This window comes from Polistes canadensis, unplaced genomic scaffold (genome assembly GCF_001313835.1).
Source record: "Polistes canadensis isolate GaletaPanama2010 unplaced genomic scaffold, ASM131383v1 scaffold_21, whole genome shotgun sequence".
NCBI classification, from domain to species: domain Eukaryota; kingdom Metazoa; phylum Arthropoda; class Insecta; order Hymenoptera; family Vespidae; genus Polistes; species Polistes canadensis.
The window spans coordinates 1,059,707-1,081,642 of record NW_014569568.1 but is presented as its reverse complement, the minus strand read 5'-3'; the positions used below and the strand labels follow the sequence as shown (position 1 = coordinate 1,081,642).

Sequence of the window (21,936 nt, the reverse complement as noted above, 5' to 3'; positions counted from 1 at the left end):
AAGCACCGCGTTCATCTACCTACCGTCCAAAGTCAAACGCTATGTAATTCCCGCGGCACTCATTGGAGAAGGAGCTTCACCAATGAGACGCCGATGTTAAGCGCTTCTTTCGCGAAGAGAAATAATCGAAGTGCAGCTACGATAAACGGGTAGGGAACTCCGACGGAAGATTGTGGAAGGGGATTCGCTGACTTCCTCGTAGCTTCCTCGTAATCGTTATCGCGATTGTCGGCACCGAGTTAACCCCAACCGATCGTTGACACTCAAGGAGAATGAAACCGCGCGGACAAACCGCTTTTCGAAGTGTCCAAAAACCAAAGTTATCTGTCGTGCGACATCGCTTGTATTTACTTATATTGTAGGTCGCTCTTAGATTGACCGCCTGCACCAAGTGCCGAGTCCGTTTGATATGTATGTAGGTATGCAAGTGTTCATTACTTTTCCAAAACTATTATTTTCTGGGAGTCCTCTCTTTAAATCAAATTCCTTCGGCTTCGAATTATATTTACCTTTATATTACTTTCGATATCTAAACCATTACATCGTTGATCGTCGCACTACTCCTCCGAGTTGCGTAATCTCTACTCTCTTTCTCTTTCTATTAATCCTCGAATATATTTTATTTGACATTTTTTTTTCTCGATAGATCGTTCCAACCCCAACGCAAACTCTAGGATGCGTTCGAAACATATATTACAAAAGTAAAAAGTAAGTAACATAAGAACGATATTGTTTGGTGAAAAAAAAAGCGCGCCAAACACCGTGACCAGCACCATCAGTCACAAGCACCATAGGAATCGGTGGTACTCATAAGCCAGGCGAGCAGGCAGGGCAGGATATAACAGGTAAAACAGGTTTGTGGGCGTCCTAAGAGAGCTACCTGTACCGCTTCTTCGGAGCCCTTCCGATCATCGCGCGTCTCTTCCCCCAAACTTCGGTCTTTCCTTTTGATACAGGAACCCTCATTTCTACGGAAGGAAGGGTCTCCGAAAAAGATGAGAAAAAAGGTCATGTGACGGTAGAAGGGAGAGGAGCAGGAAAGGGAAACGGACCGAGTCTACCGCCTATGAATACACGTTCACCTGCGTTAGCGTGAACGCGCTCGTAACATAATACCAGGAGGATCGCCTCGTAGAAATGCCAAAAGAATTTAGTTACAAGAGCTTGCGTTGTCCAGGGACTCTTCGGGACGCCTTCGAACCTTCGACGAACCTTTTCTATATACGCGCGCTTTTACAAGCGCGTTTACCCCCTCCTACCTCCAAACACGATTTAGATATTTTCACGGAGTACGCGCATCGTTTTTTTCTTATCGTTCTCGGCTTTGACGTTTCAAAAGCAATGGTCCGGGCTTGCGATTAGTTAGGAAATCAAATCTTTTACAAACAATCGAATAATAACTATGAATCGCGTCGAAAGATTAATGAATATCAAAAACGCTTGCTATTATTTTCTCAAGTTTTTTTTTTTCTATTAAACATTCGATTACACCATAATATATTCCAAATGTGCATATACGTGTATATACTTGGCTATAGAATTGTTCGACGTGTAAAGGTATGTGTGAGCGCTTGGTTGTGGAAGTGCGCGCGCTTATGTATGTGTGTATAGAAATGTACATTTTAAAGAACAGGCAGTTCGCTTTCAATTCGCTTTTGAGATAGCGCGGAAGAGCGAAGAAGCTTCATCTTCTTCTTCTTTTTCTCCTCTTCTTCTTCTCCTCCTTCTTGGAGCTGCTTTTGAAAAGCTAGCAAAAGGACCACCCTCCTTTCTTTGACTGATCGCACGTAAATTTTGAAAGAATCCACGGGTCCATTGTAGATAATCGGTCGTGCGAGAAAAGAAATTTTCCTTCGCCGAGCCGACCTTAAAACTTCCCACATACCTGCGTAGTGATTAATGTCACGCCTGTTCGAGACATTTTTTAACTTGTAAATATATATTTGGTCGTAGATATTACATTTGTTTGGATTAAAAGCTAAGAAATGTAAAACTAGTAAAAAGATAGAAATACTTTGGTGAGGTATATTACTCTAAACGTAATTAAATGATCGATTGAAATCCCGGAGACGTATCTTATTGTTTTATTGCTCGATGGCACTTTGTAATCGACGCATATCGCATTTACGATAGAGCATCGAACGCTGTAAGCGGAGTGGTTTAGTAATCCGGCAGCGGCGCTTGCGCAATCCAGGAATTTCTCATGCGAGGCGAAGGAAGGAAATTGCGTTGCCCAATTAGAAATCGCGGGAGACCGCAAAAGGAGGAAAGGAACGAGATAAAGAAAACGAAAAGAAGAGAAAAGTTAGGGAAGAGAAAGAGGAAAGGATAATCGTAAGAAAGAAGAAAGAGAGTAGGTATACGAGTGGAATTTCGATTTCCTTCCGCCGTAAGAAAAATAAATGCCAAATGCAAAAAAATACTACTTGAGTTAAAAATCAAAGAAAAAAATCGCACTGGAGACATCATCGCTCGTTAATGAAATGAGTGGTTACTCGTAAACCACGTTACTCGTAAACCAAGTTACTCGCAACCCGAGGGAGAAAGGAATAATAAATTAGTTTGGATGTCGCATCGAAATGTCATCGTATCTCTTTCCACGTTATTCCCACCAAAAGCGGTCAACTTATCGATCGGCCAAAGTTATTTTAGTAGTCACGAATTCATTGTGTCTGGGCTTTTTTTCATCGCGATTCGCGAGGATAGCACATCTGAACTCAGAGCCCAGGCATTCTATGGCAAGGAGCGATGACGAGGCCTTTGCAGGAATCCGGTCTCTTCTTTCCCCCCCTCCTTTTGCTTTTCTCGAACGATTACGACACTGCTCCTCTCACCTCCGCCTAATCCGAAATGCCGTGTTGCAGAAGCACTGGAATGAAGGAGGACGAGCGCTCCAAGAAGAAAGAAAAGGGTAGGAGGGCAATCGACGGTGCGGCAGGGTTTGCTGTTGTGTTTGCCCAACAGCTCCACTCGTCATCCCGGATGTGCAACATCTTTACATGCTATTCTTCGATGCAGTTACCTACCAACGCGATTCTTCTCTTTTTCATCTATTAACGAGTCTTATTTAGCTATACCCCTTAACTATACATAGAGACATGTACGTACCCGACATATGTCGTATAAATACGACACCGAAACCATATAGTAACATATTACAATAAATATTCGACCAATTGACTTTTCAATTAGACGATTATTTAACGAATAATAGAATCGTTTGGTTATTCGACTGAGAATCCGACCGAACGAGTATTCGTCGTTGGTTCGTTTGGAGAAAGTGTCTCTTGTACGATGCCTTAAGGCGCATTTCACATGCGCTTTAAGAGCTCCGGCAAAGCGAGTTCCGACTCGCGAGCCGTGTGTTAACGCACGCTCGGCTTATGTAATCGGTTACGGTAATAGCGTAGTTATAGCAATCCGGGAGCAACCAACGGGTAACACAATTCCTTGTTAATACGCTAACGAATACACTAGCTCCTACATTGTACGTTCCTATCGTCAATTTTCATTCGAGATTCCTCTTTCAAGCATAACAACTAACAAGTACGACTTTTAAGGTGGCCAAGCATTTTATCCATTCTTTGACTTATTTATCTACAAACCACGAGCCGAAATTACGATCATTTTCTTTTTTTTCAATGCAATATGAGTTAGAGTTGTAATTGAATAATGCGTTAACGTTCGAACGTAGTAAACTCTGACGATCGAACGAACGATAAGGAAGAAACTCTTGAAGTGAGCGGCAGACGCTTACAGCAATGGCGACTTCATGATTTGACCCGTCGAGCCGACGAACCGGTTATCAATGCTCGGAAGCGTGTCGTTCGGCTCGATTACGATACGTCCTCGATGTAGGTGAGTACAGGAGCGTATCGTGGCGCACCTACCCTACGCGAATTATTGAAATCTCGAAGCCTAGTTAGCATTACTCTCTATCACCGCTATTTAACGAAAAGTCTTTTTTAAGGAAAGAGCAACCCTGAAAACGGATTGCTTCAACCTTCGAACAAAATTTTTTGCGTTAATTTGAAAAACGTGTAGGTAGGTACGTAGGTAGGAATTGCATAAGTCTAGGTACGTACGCGAGCACTCGCAAAGGCAAAGAGAATCGGATAGGAAGACGAACGAGCGGAACTGAGGTCCGTGGAGCTTCCTTTCCTTTCGACATGCCTGGCTGCCTTCTCATCCTCTCCCACAGATTACAACCAACTTTTCTCTCTCTCTCCCTCTCCCTCCCTCTCTCTCTCTCTCTCTCGCGCGCGCGCGCGAGCGTCCAGCAATACCTTCACTTGCTTGCTTGCACGAGCAGTACACGCTCGTGTACAGGTTCTAATACGCGTTCACCTTCTTACTCTCCCTCTCTTGCTTACCGATGTGTAAGCACTACCACGTTAACAACGAGCAACGAGCCGCTGCTAATACTACTAAGAACAACAGTAATGGTCGTAAGACTATTCGAATCGGAGCAGGTCTGAAAAAGAAGGAACTACGTTGGACGCACCTACTTCCGGGATGCGTCTTACCTCGGCGCACCTTCGCCAACGAGTGATGATACGTTCTTAACGATCTACATCTCATGTTTTAATACAATCGCCCATTATCGAAATCTTATTTTCTCACGGATTAGACAAATGTTAACCGAACCTTATTAAGAACGCAATTCGTTCCTCCGTTTTAGTCTTAACAAGACTTTGACTTGACAAATCATTTTCGAAGGAATGATTTTGCGAGTAAAACGTTAGCGCGCTTATAATGGAGGAAGCCATTACCTCATTCCGCATCCTTAGGTTCCTATCGAACCACTCTACCGACTCGACCGACGATCGAACCACTTTACTTTCTACCTAAGGTTCGAACTTTAGCAAAAGAAGAGGATTAAACGCAGGATACGTCACTGGAAAGATTCTACTTCGATTGCTCATGACAAAGGTATTCATAAATTCCTCCTATAACGAACAAATCAGAGTATATCGAATATCTTTGCGACCTCGAGAAAATGCTCATAGCACGATAACCGCTAACGCCGACGAGTTGGAGTAACATTAAATTCATTGTGACCTTATCTCCAAGCCTGCGTACTTTCACCTACTCGAAGCACGGCTCTATGTTCAAATATATGTACAATAGTTTAGCGCGCTATCCATACGATGCTTCAAATTGATGCATATATATATATATATATATTGTAATGATAATTAACAAGTTGAATCGCACGAAAAGGTCCTTTTTCTCATGCGAAAAGAAGAAGAAGCAAAAATTAGAGTTACCTAAAATTATGTAATCGCTTTCTAGCGAAATTACTAACGCAATCTTTTTGCGCGATCAATCCCTTTTAATGAAAACCCTTCGAGTTTTACGAAGAGCATGAAATTTTAGCAAAAAATTCCAGCCGATCTGCAAATGTATGAAATTCCATCCGTTCACCGATTTTCTCTTGTCACGACAACATAAGGTGCGCATAAGGTGAAGGTATCGATTGCGCAACATCTATATTATGCAACGACTTCCTGCTGTTATCCAATCGTCCGGAGCACAGGAACTCGATATAGTTGCACAGTCGCTATTTTCATAACTTTTCTTTTTCTTAGCTTCATCAAAGTGTTCGGATAAATGAAATTATCCACGTAATAACAAACAGGTTTTTTGTCTATCCAGATATCTATAGTTCGGGAACGAGCATTTTGCGCGTACGTAAGTAATTAGAGAATTACTTTGCTAGTGCCAAATCTAAACGATTACTAACTAGATCTCTCTTATTCGCATTTCTACGTACCTATCTATTCTACTAACAATCAATCGGAAGGCTTCGTCGTATACTCGTGCAGAAGAATGTAACGAACTTTTATAGGAAGCCGTAACGCGCATCTGACATTTGGAACCGTTGCGAAAGCGACTGTGGGAAGTTCTACGCGAAGCTGATATTTACGCGCGAAGAAAGTAAAGGCACCAGCCATGATGTTTCGAGTTCGATCGATTCTCGCTTGCCGTAAACAAGTTAAATACGATTCTTTATCAATTTGCTATTTCGATATGAAACTTAATTGAGAGATTGTCGTCGTACTTTAATTGAGTTGGCCCTTGGATCATAAGGGCTCTTGACAAAAAATAAAGGGAGATTGGAAATAACTCGTGTGTGAAACCCATAGGACGCTCGCAACGATCGTCCGTCCATATTAATGCTCGAAAGCGTCGCTGATGCAATCCTGGTATTCGTAGCAAGTAGAGATAGACGATAAATCATGTATTTAACACCCTGCTCTCTCTTACCTAGCCTTGAGTCTACGTCGCACGAGCATATATCGTATTTAAGGATAGTAATCCGAACGAACGCATATCATAGACGGTTGATTTTCTTTTGCTTTTACTACGAGACAAGGTAAATGTTTGAAAACTAAGGCATTCTCGTTATCGCGAGCTATGTACTAGCGAGGAACCTACTACTAGGATGTGTGGATGTTGCTTTCATTAGGTTCTCAACTATCGACAATTGAGAAAAATATTTTATCAGCATTATTATCTCGAGATATATATATATATATATATACTTTTGAAATAGAAAGAAATTTAATTCTTTTCTGCAACAACATATAGTTATGCAGATGGTAAAATGGTAATTGCGAGAGAGAAGAAATCGTGATGTTCGTTCGCGTTGAGAAACGCTCGGTTGGATGGCAACTCGGTGGTGGATGCTATCCACTTGCACGTTCTCCAGACAGAAAAGAGAAGTAGGAGAAATTCTGGCGCGGAGCGTTACTTCCTGTTCAGTCGTCGCAGAAACTCCCGAGGGTTGGCTGGCTGGGAGGCATTTCATTTCCTTGGCGACTTCCGGCAAACGCGACGCTTCCGCCGTATCGGGACCGGGGCCGCCGTCGGCGTCGTCGTCGTCATCGTCGTCGTCGTCGTCGTCGTCGTCGTCGTCGTCGTCGTGGTAGTCGTCGTCGTCGTGGTAGTCGGCGTCGGCGTCGGCGTCGTGTTCCTGCCCCACCCTTGTTCCGGTTCCCGTTTCATCCGCTTCCAACCCAACCACCCTTCTAGGCAACCAATCAAACGACCGACCAACCAACCAACCGACCAACCAGTCAGCCACCTACCCAGACAGCGAAGCAACCAACCAATCAGCCAACCGTTCGACCGACCGACCGACCGACCGATCGACCGACCGACCACCCTCTACGCCACCTACCCTTCCCTGCTTCTCTCACCCCTATCCTTTCCGCGCTTTCCTCTATCTGCCGCCCTTCCGCTTTTCCCTCTTCCCCGTTCCTCTCCTTCCGTTCCGTTCCTATCCACGTTGATGGTGCACAGAGCACTTCCGCCCACCCACCATTCCTTTCTCTGACATTTTCCTTTAACTTCCGTTCGTTCCTCTCCTTCGATCGTGCCTTTGCTTTTCTTTTCCAACCTTTCCACTATCTAGACAATTAATAGATGTTCTATTTTTAGAGAAAATACACATTAGTGTTTTTTTCTACGCTACTCATTAATTTCATCGTATTTCATTCAGATTTTCGTGCGATCCTTGTATTTTTTTGCCTAGAATTTATTTCCTTTGAACCCCCTATCGATTGCGAAAGACCTTCGGAGAATAAATTTATGTATAGGTATATCTAAAGAAGCTCTAGAAAAATCGGTGAATACGTTCGACTAAAATTCATCTTTGATTCCATAGTTGAAATCGTCGAAAAAAGTTCCTTGGTATGCCGTTGATTGTTCGAAAATCAACTTAAACGCAACAATTGAGAATACACCTTCTTCTCTTTTTGTATAAAAGCCTATGGTCTTTCGAGTTGGTATTTCGTGTAACGGGAGGAATTGGTATGCTCCTTCGTGTCACGAGATTACGTATTCTCGATGAGAAACCGAGCGGTTCGTGTACTTACCCCGGATGTACGTGTGCCAGCAACTTGGAGAAGTGTGCTTTACGCACCTGTCGCGGGTTTCGATGTATCTTTTACACTGCGGTGCCAACGAACTCTACCGATCCATTCGAAATACATTCCAAACATCCTCGACATTTTTATTATCAACTAATACCATTTACCATTACTTTAGCTTATCTATTGATCTTGACTTTGTACAAATAACGAACAACTCTACTCTCTCTCTCTCTCTCTCTCTCTCTCTCTCTCTCTCGCAACTTGAATACACGTAAAAACTATTCGGCTCTGAGATCTGTGAGCGCACACCACTGCGTAACTGTAAAGCGGTTCGTAGCGCTGAGATGAAGATTATCGACGGAAGCGAGCAAAGAAGACTACTGCACGTGTGTAATGTAAAACGTAATAACCTTTCACACGACCTCGGGATTTGGATTTTCTCAAGGTTCAGTCGGGTGTCCCGTCCTGCGTTCCGTCGTATCAGGGAACGCAACGCACTATGCAGCTATGGCTTCGCACTTACTTATATGCGTAAGATTTTCTTCATCTCTCTCCTACATTTTTGTCTAATATATTTCTGTGCTTTATTTCACGAAGCGATGATATGCGGACATTTTTCAACGAGATCGATAACGATCGAGAGGGGCGGGGCGGGGGTGGGGGGTTGCATAGAAAAAGGGGAAGAGAAATGAAAGAGAAGAAAGATCGAGCAGGAGTTATATGACACCCCCTCCCTTCGGCCGAAGCGAGAGTTTTACTATCATCCGTACATATGGGGATGGTAGTGCGGCAGATTCTAAACCACTCGGGACGTACCATCTGTGCACGTTCTGTCGCACACCCTACCGTTATTTCATCAAAAGCGACAAGGTTTTAAAGGTAAAAGTGAATCTCGGAGATGTATCGGTCTTATTCCTTAACCCGATCGAACTTGGATCTCGATCGCAATGCGGAGAAAATGAAAATATCGAGGTACGTAGCTTCGCTACGGAGTGCGCAAAGTGATCTCACTCGAGACAATTGGTGCTGGCCCCATCAAGCTTCATCAGGGTGATTAGCGAACGACATACCCCGTGGGTCGCTCCTTTAGATTAGCCAGTGCCCTCGACTCGCGGATCTTCCCCACCCTTTATCTCTTTCCTACGTCCTACGTCCTACGTCACCGCGTCGCCTTCTTTGTTCCTCTTCTTCTCTTCGCGATCATTCCGAGCGTTCGAGTCCACAAATGAACGTGACACATCGGTCAATGACACGCGTGTGCACATGCGGGTAAAGTAGCCCGGCCACGCTCGAGAGGCTTCTTCCTCCTCTGATGTCTCCTCTCCTCCTTCTTATCGTCATTATTATTATAACCATTGCTACTATAGTATAATCGACAGTATCATGCACGATGCGTTAGCCTTAGTCCCTTAGTCTCTTCAAATTTTAATCATTCGACGAACGTTCTTTTGCAGATTTTCCATCTCCACGTATACCTGTGTATACCATCTATACCGATGACGAATCCAATACTGGACACGCAAGCATGCACGTATAGATATAGTTTGAAAGTAGAGGAACCCTCGCCTCGTACTCACCCCTTGAGCTAGTTTCTCTACAACTCCCCTTCTTACGTCGGCCCGAAATCTGGCCGCACCTCGAGAATACTCTTCCGAGTATTACTCATTCCTAGAGCAGCTGGGTTACGTCCCCGGAGTTGCCGCCGCTGCTGCTGCTGCTGGTTCTTCCCTTCTTCATTTTCAAGGCTGAATCAATCTCGGTTTATCCTGGAGACGGGTTGAGATTTGATCGGTACTCCCAAGTAGTAAGTGCTCATCAGTAGTTCCTCCTGATTTGTCCAAGATGGTTGCAACATCCACGCATATGCTCTTATCATACAATAATTCACAATATATAAAAACGTAGTGTGTGATTCGTATGCTTTGCTTTTTATCCTTACGCTTTCCTAATCGATAGCGCGTGCAATGCGTATCTAGCTGCTCTTGTGAAAATGGGAATATAGCGAAGGGAGCGAAGGCCGCTGATTTAGTAGAGGGCTGAATTTGTTTGTCGAACCGGGCTTCTCTGCTAATGCCCTAGTTAGTACTTTGGTTTCTTTTGTGCCACCCTCCAGCTACCACGTCCCCCAAATCCGTGGATTTGAACCCTCGCAGGAACGGGAAATGCACCCTTCCGCTATTCTACTACGGATATTCTACGTTGTAGAATGCAATTTTCATTTTGCACGCAGTTCAAACGCATCGCCGACCTTATACGTTTTTACTCGTCTCTCTTTCTCTGATAAATCTATTTTATATCTATCTATTATAAAATGACGATAGGCCAAAGTATTCGAGTATAAGAAAGCTTAGGAATCTCTTTAGTTTCTTCCTGCTAACATAAGTGAATTGTTTAGTTTTTTGATCTGTCGAATTGGAATACGTAGACCTTGTATCATACTCGTCAACGAATATAAGGGAAGCCCTTCTCGCCGATGTTTCGTATTTTGAAAGCAAGCCACTCTAAATGATGAGATTTTCGATGGCATCCGTCGCGCGGAGGAAGGGTCGCGTTTGTTGAAAGAAACCGGAGCGCATTAAAGTATTGCTGGAGCGCTTTCGCTTTTGGCTTTGCTTTTGCTTTTGCTTTTGCCTTTATAGCCGCCTGGAACAATGACGAATCCCCGACGTCATTGTGGTTGCCCCTGGAAAGGGAAAAATATAAAAGAAAGCGCGGCGAATGTGGGAAAAAAGAAAATGGAAAACAAAAAGTAAAAGAGAGCAAGGTGTGCGCATCAGGCAACAGTCACTCGCTCCTGATTACACGGACCATTGTGCAATAACAACAAAATCGATATACGAGAGGATGAGTGTAAAAAAATGCCTATGACTGGGGTAAGACCTAAGGGTAAGACAGGCTACAACGGTATAGCGCAAGTGACATTTTTCCAATTAATGAAACATAAAGCAAGATATGACTTTTCCATAACGACCATCACCGAACCAATCTTTAACGATCCCTCGGATATTCTTCAATAAGCATACATCTTTTCTATCATTTCTCCAACCGACTTGCTAAATTGTTATTGATGCAACAATAAAAATAGGAATACAAGTAAAACCTTCTTATTTAATCGATTTAAGATCGTACTTTAGAACATTATTTGTTTGTGTTTATGTCCCTTTCTTATATCATTTCATGTTAAGAGATTATTTAGATACTATGCATGTGCAAACGTTCGTTTGTATGCATAACTATATGGATATTTCTAAATTTTCCACTAAAATTGTCATTTTGTCTTCCTCTCAGAGGAATGCTGCTAATTACCTTTGTCTTTTCGTACACGTTTAACTGGAATGAAATGCTCATGAAGCTACATTAATGATTCTTACCAATACTGTATACTAAAAGGAAAGAGGAGATTCTAGTTTTTACGTATACCACGTAAGCCACTGCGCTACAACGAATGCACGTGCATCGGATTAGAGACTCGTCGTTGATTCTTCGCTAACCTGTCGCGCGGAGAAACCGGAAACGAGTTGAATTCTTACGTGGAAACGCCTCGATCCCGCAGGCCAAGCAGGTAGGACTGGTAAAACGGGTGGGGCTTCCGCTTTGAGATCGTCGATCAGGATTGATACATCGATCATTCCTCATACGTATAAAAGAACCGTACAAGTAGTTGAACAGTCCTTATCACGATTAATCTCATTAATCGCCGTAAAGAGCTTTGTATTTTTTCCAAACATGACGCTCCTACGACTGATATGGATCATAAATATAACACTACGTAGGAAATAATTAATATACAATAGATAAATCCTGTAAATATAATAATAGTAAATCCTGAGCAATGGTAACAGCGTTGACCTGGTACATACATGTATATTATATATTGTACCGTTTTATTTCATTTCATTAACGACAATATAAATGCGTTCTTTCAGCAAAGATTTCGCTACTTTTGTAGCCTTTTGCTCATGATACATAGATACGACGCGAGATCACTGAAGAACTTTAACATAAACCACAGCACAGGAGGATGAGGCAATGTTACCAAGTATCGACGTTTCGGTGTAACGATATCTTCTTTGAAGGTTTTACGTGTCTACGACCTTCTAAGGGTGCGGTTGCGATCGCGATTCGAACGTTATATAGCATTCGAAGGATGATAAATGTCTTCGACAAAAGAAATCGAATACAAGTGTATATCACTAAAAAAAGACCATGAAACTCATTTAGGTAGACAAAAATAGATTATACTTGTGTTGAATGTGTTGAATTTTGATTGAGAATTGATATTTATAAGCGAACGCGAGTCCTAACAACTATTTCCCACGATTCATGATACGCGTCAAAATATTCATCATCGAGTAGGGATAACGGTGCTGAGATACTTTTCGTTCGAACAGCGACTTTAAATCCCGAAGCAAGGTAGTATCGGTATTTCTTGCGGTTCTTTGTCCCGCAGGCCGTATACCAACCTCACCTCACCTGTGCCAGGCCAGTTCGTCCAAGTAACTCGATCACGCGTGGCATACCGTGTGTGTGTGTGGTGGGGTATTCCTCCCTCCTCCAACTATGGTAACATCCTTCGAAGCGTTTCCATCTTCGCACTCGCTTCATCTATTCTCGCAGTGCAAAGTTATCGCTTTGCTTCCATTTTTGTTTGTATTCCTGTTAAGTTGTATTCGACCGAGTTGAGATTATTACTCGTTTAAATAACAAATAACAAATGATAGAGAAAAGGGGTGTTGATGCTCCAACGTATGTATCTTGATTCGATTATAGAGAAGAAAAGGCGATAAAAGGAAATAGCGTAGAAGGTGAGGTGAGGTGAGGCGAGGCGAGGCGAGGCGAGGCGAGGCGAGGCGAGGCGAGACGAGGCAAGGAAGGAGAAATGGCTGCACAGCAGGTCGGTCATAGACTGCTTTTTCTAAAGAGTATGAGAAGCTGGAATAACCGACCCGATGAACCGAGGTTCCGGAGGACAGAACGGTACACGATGCCTTCCTCCTCTTTCTCCTCCAACCTTCACCGAGAGGCCACCGAAGATGAGGGCCAGCAGGACCTCGGAGTTCCCACTCTTGAAATTCCTAAGTACGCTTCTGATGGACACGCGCTTGTATACGTATACGGTACTCGCGTCGTTTGTTACTTTGCCAAGGCACGCGTATACTTTTAGAAAAATACTTAGCGTCGTTGCACTCTTCTTTGCCTTGTCCCGATCGCAACCCATTATAATACCCCATATAATTCTATTTCCTACTATTAAACATTATTTTCTTCCAAACACACATTTATCATCGTTTGCGCATCCTTTAGGCGACTATTACGCATCTATTACGCGTCGTTTACGCCTCGTTTACGTATTGAATATTTCAAACGAACGCGCTTGTTTCGAGTCATCCTGGAGGCAGCGCTCTACGTTGTAAGTTAAATCTCTAATTGAAATCATTTCAACTTGCTTCGCAATCTAGACGCGTTGAGAAAGTTTTGACTCTCGAGCACAGCAACCCAGACGAAAAGTACTTGCTTGCAATAAGCAAAAAGTGTCTATCTTTTGCAACGATTGTTTATTCCACATTTCCAATTCTTATGGTATTCTTGCCAAGAGAGCACTTTAATAGACGATTAAAGGTTAACGACAATTCCGAGAACACTCGACAAGTTTCATCTCGATGTTCTAAAATGACCCCAATGCTGCCTTAATTTAGACAATTTGTCGCGTGGTCCTATCTCGACGATTGCTATTATATACGCTTCTTCATCCACCTTCACAGACGTATCCTCACATTTTATCCTACTTTTGATCCTTATCTCTTGCAAAGCTATTACGATATCCGTGCTTTTGCTAATTCTATCGGTAAAAGGAAAAGTCCTTTTCTCTGAAACGATTCATCGAAGAAATCTCTTCGATTTTCAATTTGAAAATTCGTCAACGACGTGAAAAGATGTAACGCGTAACGCGCGAGTGTTCTCCTCCTCTATTTCCGTTGACGCTTACGTAGCTCGCAATCAGCCATAAAGACCCTCGAGTTCCTCCAAGACGAAGCAATTCCCCGAGATGAAGCAGGAGAGAAACGATGAAACGAATGGAAGAGGGCACTCCGTTATCGTTCACCTCTCATAACGGTTTCTTCGACGGAGGGCGCGATCCCACATCGCTTCGTGTCGTCGCTCAGTAAGAATGGTCCGCCGTTTATATCTAACGTAAATATCTACGTGTATGTTCGTATATGACCGTTTATTGTATACGTATTCAACATATTTATTACATTAGCAAATAATCTACGCCCTGGCGCAACCCAAACGGGACAAAAAGTATCTACAGTTTATCTCTACGATATCAAATATTTCAAATATTAAGAGAGAGAATAGAATTACAAAGTGTAAAGGAATACGAATGTATCATTTCGTAGTTCGTAATAACACCTTTGTTTCCGGTAATGGAACAAAACGCCAACTCCTTAAATGCTTTTATACCCTCGATGTAACGGCTCCTCGTGACTTCTTTGGCTTCCGGTACAAGCGAGGGTCACCGAAGACCCGGAAGTTCGTTCGACTCAGCGCATTAACTTTCCTCGGAGCCCCTCAGTATTATATACCTTTCAAGCCATTGGATACTTTGCGAATTGTAGCACGCGGAAGAATAAGTGGAAAGGCAATCTATGACACTACAATCATTTCATCTTTTATTTTTCCTTACAATCGACATTCTAAGATCAGCAAGAGAACAACGTTGCTCTATAATAATTACTCGAATATTTAATATGCAATATATTCTAGTCTCTAACATATATATCTATACTTCGATGTACATAGTTAATCGATGCAAAATACCGCGGCGACATACGTTACGATTCGGTTCGCGAAATAAGCGAGGAAATATTTATTATCTCTCTCTTTCTAATAATTAAATGAATCTAATTCATATCTTATACTCTCTTTGTTCATTTTAATTGAATAATATTTACATTGATGTATTAATGAAATCTCTGAGAATATAAAAAGTATCTTAAAATTCCGATAAAGTTTCGTGACTCTAAAATCTACGTACGTATATTAAGCTTAGAATTCAAACTACCTGTAGTATGTGTTACACTTCACCTACGTACATTTATATAACGAGACCAATCCAAGAGATATACACGCGAAACCTATTCTCGCGAATGTAACATTCAGCTAGGCGAATATGAAGCGCCACATGTTGGAAAGATGTGGGAAGATTCTACGACAGTATTACATTACCACATTTACCCTAACAATTGGCCCTAACGCGCTCGACGCCGAGTCAATTAAGAGGACTCTTTCTCTCTCCTTCTCTCTCATTCTCTCTTTACCAGTAGGAATCAATGGACGTAGAAAGAAAATAAAAAGATATAAGTACTTTCATTAAGCTACTATGACAGATTTGTAATAAGGTATAACACGTTCTCAATGTGCTTATCAAATTTCAATATTATACATTTTTTCGTATATATGCTGAAACAATGCTGTACGATCCAACTTGAAAGTGTTGTGGAAAAATATATTAAGAAATTATCAAATTATATAAAAAGTACATACGTATTTATATAAATATAACAGATTACTACTTACTTTACACACACACACACAAATTCTACTACTATTACTAAATATATTGATTCTCGCAAAACTTATATGATTAATTAATCAAAAGGCAAATGCGTGTGCAACGTCAAATCGACCTCCATGTATGTATTTCTTTATCAACTATGCGGTGTCATTCATATTATAATATAAAAATCTCCAAACTTGTCACAAGAGTGAGAAAAAGAGAAAGAGAGAGAAAGAAAGAGAGAGAGAGAGATTTAAGAAACTTTTGAAATAACATTTATTTTTCTTCTTGCCACTCTATTAGTATTACCTAAATTTTTGTTAATACCTATAAAAATAAGTGTATACATATATCATTAATATATAAATAATAATAAAATGTTTCTTTAATATTTATTACCATATATTTTGACGGACAACTACGATTTAAATAATCCGATGATGTCTTTTCAATCGACTTTTTTATTGTTTTCAGAGTTTGTTGAGGATTTCGTCACCTGCAACGCAACGACATTCGATTATATAGAAAACAGTTTTATACACGTAGCACGCATGATCGGGATTAAACAAACTTATCGTATATTTTTCACGAAAAGTTCATTCATTTATGATATACCTCTTTCTTATCGGTTGTAAATTCCCATATTTTTTCGCTTAAAGAACCAGCCATGCTGGAAATACTCTGACCCATATTAGCGCTCAATTCAATGAATTCCGAAAAAGTATTAGGTATTTTAAACGTCGACATATCTGGCAGTTTAATATCTGGCAATGCTTGCTCGCCATCTCCTGGCTTCACTGAAATATGTAAGTAATATAATCTTCAAATCTAAGACACCGACGAACAATTCATAATAGGGAAAAACCTCTCTTATGTATGCAAAATATCTTTTATAAATAACTCTAAACAAGTAGAAACAACATGCTATTTAGAGAAGATATATTTAACGTTCTATTAAATATAATGATAAGAAAAATGTTTTATTGACAGGTAGAATAAATAATGATATTAACTTAATGATCAAAAAATCTTTCTACTCACCACCGTAAATAAAGTTATAACTAACATTAGCATAATGTTTGGCATATTCAAAACTTTCCTGAGCTTTCTTAGGATAACAAATGGCTCCAACGGTAAGAGCACCCGTACTGGAATAGACAAATTTCTTGATAATACCTCCTCTAAGTCCAAATATTAAACCTGTCAGTCCACCGATTCCGATAGCACCAAATCGTGGCATAGTATTATCTTCTTCTTGAAGATATTCTACTAAAACTAAAACAAGATCGAACAAGCAGAAGAAATATTACATTTACAATTTGGCATTTGAAGATATTGTTTATGCGTATGATTAGCAAATCACTATAATATTAACTATCAATTAACTAACATTTATCATTTGATTTTATTTTATTTTAGGAATAGTAAAAAAGGAGTATTTTGAATAAACTAATATATTTCCTTACATTGACTATGCTCCAGTCCAGTATTGATCTTAGATGAAATGGTATCCGATATGGTATGCCATTGCAACATAATGCCCTGCAGAGATCTTCTAATCGTTCCAAATTGTTGCTCCAAGGCAGATGGATAAACATTTGAACTGCAAGTAATATCTCTAACAATCTAAGTTTCTACTGTGACATATGTGTATAAATGATTAAAATGTGATATATAAACGTATCTAAAAACGCATAAAAGTACTACTCTTCCAAAACTAGGAAACGTATTACCGATGGTTTACCATGGAATATCTTTGGAGTAAACATCTTCTAATGGATAAATAGGAAGTTCGGATGGACGAATCATATTTTCTTTCTTATGATTGCAAGATTCTGGATAATCTTGAAGAGATTGAGATCTAATTACTGGCACTGCAGCGCAAAGTCCACATGGCATTAAAAACTTTTTCACCAACTGTATAAACATAAATGGATAATATTTAAATTATGTGAGACAGGACAAAATAAAGCGAAAGCATCGAATGGAATAAGAACTATATATACTATTTGTTCTCTCATTAAATAATAATAAGAAATAAGTCAATACAGAGGTAATACAATGATATATTAATCCTTATTATATTATAGTTAATAAACAACGATTAAAATTACAGAAAATTCAATGAAAAGATTAATATTAGAAAAATGTAAGAATATTTGTAAAGAAAATTAAAAGAAACTAAAGTTATTACCATTTATCTAATACATTTACCTTTAATCTGTTCATTATAAATGAGTGTTTTTTTGTGCATACGTACAATCACTCCTATTTAGTAGACTATGATGAGATAATCAAAGCAACTCGTAATGAATATTATTACACGGATTATTAAATATATAGAAAGATAATATGGGTCTTTAACTGAATTTGAGATGACGTAAACTCTGACGCTTTACCCACCAAATTACAACGCGGATACACTATGGATACGTAATCCCATTCATTTGGTAAAGAAGGTGAATAATATACCGATCGAGAAATCTTTCAAAAACTGACTTACCGACAGATTTAAATTTCTTGAGTATGGAACAAATAAATACTAAATATTTTCCTATAAGAATATATAGTTCCATATATATATATATAAAGATATATATATTAAAAACCGTATACTATACGCTTACTTTTATACTAACTCTTCCAAATTCGGTGATAATACCGGGTTGATAAATATCGCAACGATGAAGCGGTTCCCGACACGTTATATCCTTTCCAAAAATATTTCCTATTGTATAATCTAAAAATTTATGTACAAAATCATTCATTCCCCATTGAATGATATGAAAACACTTGATATTATCTCAATTTGAATAGCCACAAAATCCGAGTTGATATTTATGTATTTGAACTTGAGCATACACAAAATAATACTTCTAGAAAGGAAAACGTTGCTACGGTAACATCCTTTACAACTGTATACGGTGTGTGTTACTTCGCAGCTAATGCACCTCATCGTCTTCTAATCATTTTTTCCAAATGAATTTTTTTTTATTTTGTAAAGTATAATGAGTCAGTAGTCAAAGAGTGGATACATATATATAATATGTTGTTGATTGTACGTGGTTCGTTCCTATTCAAACTGAGCATGAAACCTCCAAAAGTATGCATTATCAAAGAGCGATTTTCTTCCCGTAATATCAAATATCAGACGGCTTTGAACAGATTTAACACATGGTTCAAGGTCGTGTAAACTCTACTCGATTATCTAATAATGATCATGTTAACGTGTAATCTATGAGTAGTTTACTCGTGAACGCATGTGTTCCACGTGTTAAGGGATTTAACATTATTTTTTTATAGATCATTGCAAGGTAATTACACACAAGATTGTATAGAAATAAATAAATATTTTTTCATCATTTTTCATATATTCTTATGTAAAGTATATGCATAATTTTTAATGTCAATGAAGACACGTAAAGTAGAAATATTAAATATTTAATTGCATCATTTCATATATGTATAACAGTGGAATTTTATTCATAAATAATTGTTATTTATAAATAAGTTATTAAAATATGTAAAACAAGAGATAATAATTTTAATTGTCAAATATATTATAAAAGAATATAATAATCGTTAAATAATAATATCTATAGAGAAAGAAGTTTGAGGGAAAGTAGATAAAATGTGTGGAATTTGGGCATTATTTGGTCTAGACACGAAGCCTATAACTTGTATTTGTGAAAATTTTGAAAAAATATCTCATCGTGGTCCAGAAGCATTTCGGCTTGAATTTGATAATAGAGTTAAGGTATATATGACGATTCTTTTCAAATAATACAATCAAAAATAATATTTTATTGGATTTATATTTAAAGCATTAAAAAAATTATCTCGTAGAATGGATATCTTGCGTTTCATAGATTAGCGATTGTTGATTGTCTTAATGGGATGCAGCCGATGAGGCTTAACCAATACCCATATTTATTTTTACTTTGCAATGGCGAGATCTACAACTGTAATAAGGTAAACCTACAAACAATGTAAATTATATTACATGCTATTATATTATGTTATAAACTTCATCTTTTTTCAACCTTACAGCTAGGAGAGCAATACAATTTTCAATATACAACCAAGTGCGACGTAGAAGTAATTTTGCACTTATATGCTCAAGGTGGATCGGATAATGTTGCACGATCTCTAGATGGTGTATTTGCATTTTGCTTACTGGATATCGAAAAGAAAAAAATCATTCTAGGAAGAGATCCATATGGAGTTAGACCCTTATTCAAATTATATTCAAATGCTGGACATTTGGGGATATCTTCTGAAAGCAAAGTAACATTAAAGCTACCTTTTTTCAATATATGTATCTTAATAGATAGTATATTAATATATACTTTATAATACACAATATGTATACATATGCAGGGGCTCATTAATATATCCAAACGTATACAAGACGAGTACACGTTGCAACCATTTGTACCTGGTAATTACGAGGAATATGAACTTTTAAATGACGGCCGAACAAGACTTTTGCAAACCATCAACTACCATAAGCCCGGAGACAAACCTAATTTTCTAGCTTATACGCCATGGAATAGTATGTTAGACACTAAAACATTAAGTTAAATGGTTTCTCATATTTATCTAATGTTCATAATAATCCGATATAAAATACAATTTTGTAGTATTAAGTAATAGCGACGTACACGAGAACATCAGAAAGTTATTTTCTGCGGCTGTAGAAAAACGCTTGTTGGCAGATAGGCGAATAGGTTGTTTGTTATCTGGTGGATTAGATTCCAGCTTAGTTGCAGCTACGCTTGTACAGCATGCACAAAAACATAAGTTGCCATATAAAATACAAAGTTTTGCAATAGGCATGGGAGATAGTCCAGATATTATTGCAGCAAGACAGGTAACTACTACTGCTCATGCCTTTTTCCTGTTGCTATTCTATTATATATATTTTTTTACACGGTTTTATAAGTTTTTACTTACCAGGTCGCAGACTATATAGGAACCGAACATCATGAAATTATTTTCTCTCCCGAAGATGTAGCTGAGATTTTGGATAAAGTTATTTATCATTTAGAAACATTTGACATTACAACAATACGAGCTTCTATCGGGTAAAATATTTCATATATTTTTCATTGAAAATAGCTTGATTATTGAAAAAAAACTTAAAGAAAGGAGTAAAAGATAACTGCATCGAATTAAAAATAATACCGAATGAATGATTAATAATTATAAATATTATTTGTCTATTTTAGGATGTATATTATATCAAGATACATTTCCCAAAATACAGAAACAACAGTTATATTTAGTGGAGAAGGTGCAGATGAATTAGCACAAGGATATATTTATTTCAGGGATGCTCCTACAGCTATGGATGCGCACAACGAATCAATTAGATTATTAAAGGACATTTATCTTTATGATGGTTTAAGAGCTGATAGGACAACTAGTGCATTCAGTCTAGAACTTAGAGTTCCATTTCTTGATATACAGTTTACAAATTACTATTTATCACTTGATGCTGCCATTAGACAACCGCAAAGTAATTAAAGTTATCATTGTTTAAATTACTTTATGTATTCTGCTTCTCAGAATGAAGATTTTCTTATTTTTTAATTTCAATTCTTCTTAATACAGATGGAATAGAAAAATATTTATTAAGATCTGCATTTGATGGCACTGGCATACTACCGTCCAACATACTTTGGCGACATAAAGAAGCCTTCAGCGATGGCGTTACTTCCATTAAAAAATCTCTTTTTCAAATTGTTCAAGATATTGTGGAAGATAAGGTACAAGATGAAGATTTAGCAAAGGCACACGTTAAATATCCCCATTGTACACCAAAGACTAAAGAAGCCTTTTATTATAGGTGACCGATTCAATCTTTTTCAAATATTTACATGATAAATTGAAGTATTATCATCATCGAAAATCTAACCAAATGAATGTTTCTCGTTTTTAACAGAAATTTATTTGAATCATATTACGGTGGTCAAGCTGAAGTTTTCACTCCTTACTTTTGGATGCCACGTTGGGTAAAAGACATCGCGGATCCGTCTGCACGATTTATTAAACATTATTCTGCAGATATAGATAGTGATAACGGTCATCAGGAAGCTATCTCTGAGATTGAGAAATGAAGGTGGAATTATATAAAAAGATTTTCATATGATACATATGTAGAAAATGTGTAATCTCATTTTCTTATATTTAATAACATAATATAATTGTTAATTTGTGCGAAATAAATTTTGTAACATTCTTCCTTTTCTACTCCAACCTTATAAAAGAATTATGTGCTTTTATATATCATAATATCGGATATCAAAATATTTGCTAGCATATTTGATCATACTTCATAAACACGAAGTGTAATTTTTTAAAAATCGTACATTATTTTTGATGTTAAAAATTAGTTAAGAGGTACATCGAACTCGTTAATTATTATGTGCAGTGATAATTCTCGTTTAATTACATCTATAGTCCGAGATTAAAAAACATGTCTTTTTTTTA

The 21,936-nt window shown here is 38.6% G+C and overlaps 2 protein-coding genes and 1 long non-coding RNA gene across 4 annotated transcripts; 2 read left to right on the top strand and 1 right to left on the bottom strand.

The window, feature by feature from the left end:
• The first annotated feature begins 75 nt into the window (after positions 1-75).
• LOC106793965 lies at positions 76-12,665 on the top strand. The gene is made up of 5 exons (XR_001382483.1): positions 76-419; positions 647-845; positions 2,865-4,932; positions 9,335-9,684; positions 12,651-12,665. It is a non-coding gene; the product is annotated as an uncharacterized LOC106793965 (long non-coding RNA).
• A 3,028-nt stretch (positions 12,666-15,693) lies between these two features.
• LOC106793964 (MICOS complex subunit MIC27) lies at positions 15,694-17,874 on the bottom strand. Of its 2 annotated transcripts, none has more exons than XM_014761283.1 (7): positions 17,656-17,874; positions 17,186-17,358; positions 16,908-17,044; positions 16,483-16,716; positions 16,057-16,238; positions 15,841-15,937; positions 15,694-15,768 (listed from the first exon to the last, which is right to left on the bottom strand). In XM_014761283.1, the coding sequence occupies exons 1-6, from the start codon at positions 17,668-17,670 to the stop codon at positions 15,890-15,892; spliced, it is 789 nt and encodes a 262-aa protein (XP_014616769.1). In that variant the 5' UTR covers positions 17,671-17,874; the 3' UTR covers positions 15,694-15,768; positions 15,841-15,889. The 2 variants fall into 2 exon arrangements, with proteins under 2 accessions (XP_014616769.1, XP_014616770.1); XM_014761284.1 differs by having other exon boundaries at positions 17,702-17,864.
• A 232-nt stretch (positions 17,875-18,106) lies between these two features.
• LOC106793962 (asparagine synthetase [glutamine-hydrolyzing]) lies at positions 18,107-21,668 on the top strand. The gene is made up of 10 exons (XM_014761278.1): positions 18,107-18,755; positions 19,044-19,198; positions 19,288-19,413; positions 19,492-19,728; positions 19,822-19,996; positions 20,085-20,314; positions 20,401-20,528; positions 20,673-20,962; positions 21,058-21,292; positions 21,389-21,668. Exons 2-10 carry the CDS (start codon positions 19,073-19,075, stop codon positions 21,561-21,563), a joined length of 1,722 nt encoding a protein of 573 aa, XP_014616764.1. The 5' UTR covers positions 18,107-18,755; positions 19,044-19,072; the 3' UTR covers positions 21,564-21,668.
• The last annotated feature ends 268 nt before the right edge of the window (positions 21,669-21,936 follow it).

What these genes read in the sequence shown, in the direction of transcription:
- LOC106793964 (XM_014761283.1), bottom strand. An exon ending in TGGACTGGAGCATAGTCAAT is followed by an intron (nt 16,717 to 16,907) that starts GTAAGGAAATAT and finishes ATCTTGTTTTAG; the next exon opens with TTTTAGTAGAATATCTTCAA. An exon ending in TTACAACCGATAAGAAAGAG is followed by an intron (nt 15,938 to 16,056) that starts GTATATCATAAA and finishes GTTGCGTTGCAG; the next exon opens with GTGACGAAATCCTCAACAAA.
- LOC106793962 (XM_014761278.1), top strand. Translation starts at nt 19,073, where the DNA reads ATGTGTGGAATTTGGGCATTATTTGGTCTAGACACGAAGCCTATAACT. An exon ending in AATTTGATAATAGAGTTAAG is followed by an intron (nt 19,199 to 19,287) that starts GTATATATGACG and finishes ATTATCTCGTAG; the next exon opens with AATGGATATCTTGCGTTTCA. An exon ending in ATATTATTGCAGCAAGACAG is followed by an intron (nt 20,315 to 20,400) that starts GTAACTACTACT and finishes TTTACTTACCAG; the next exon opens with GTCGCAGACTATATAGGAAC.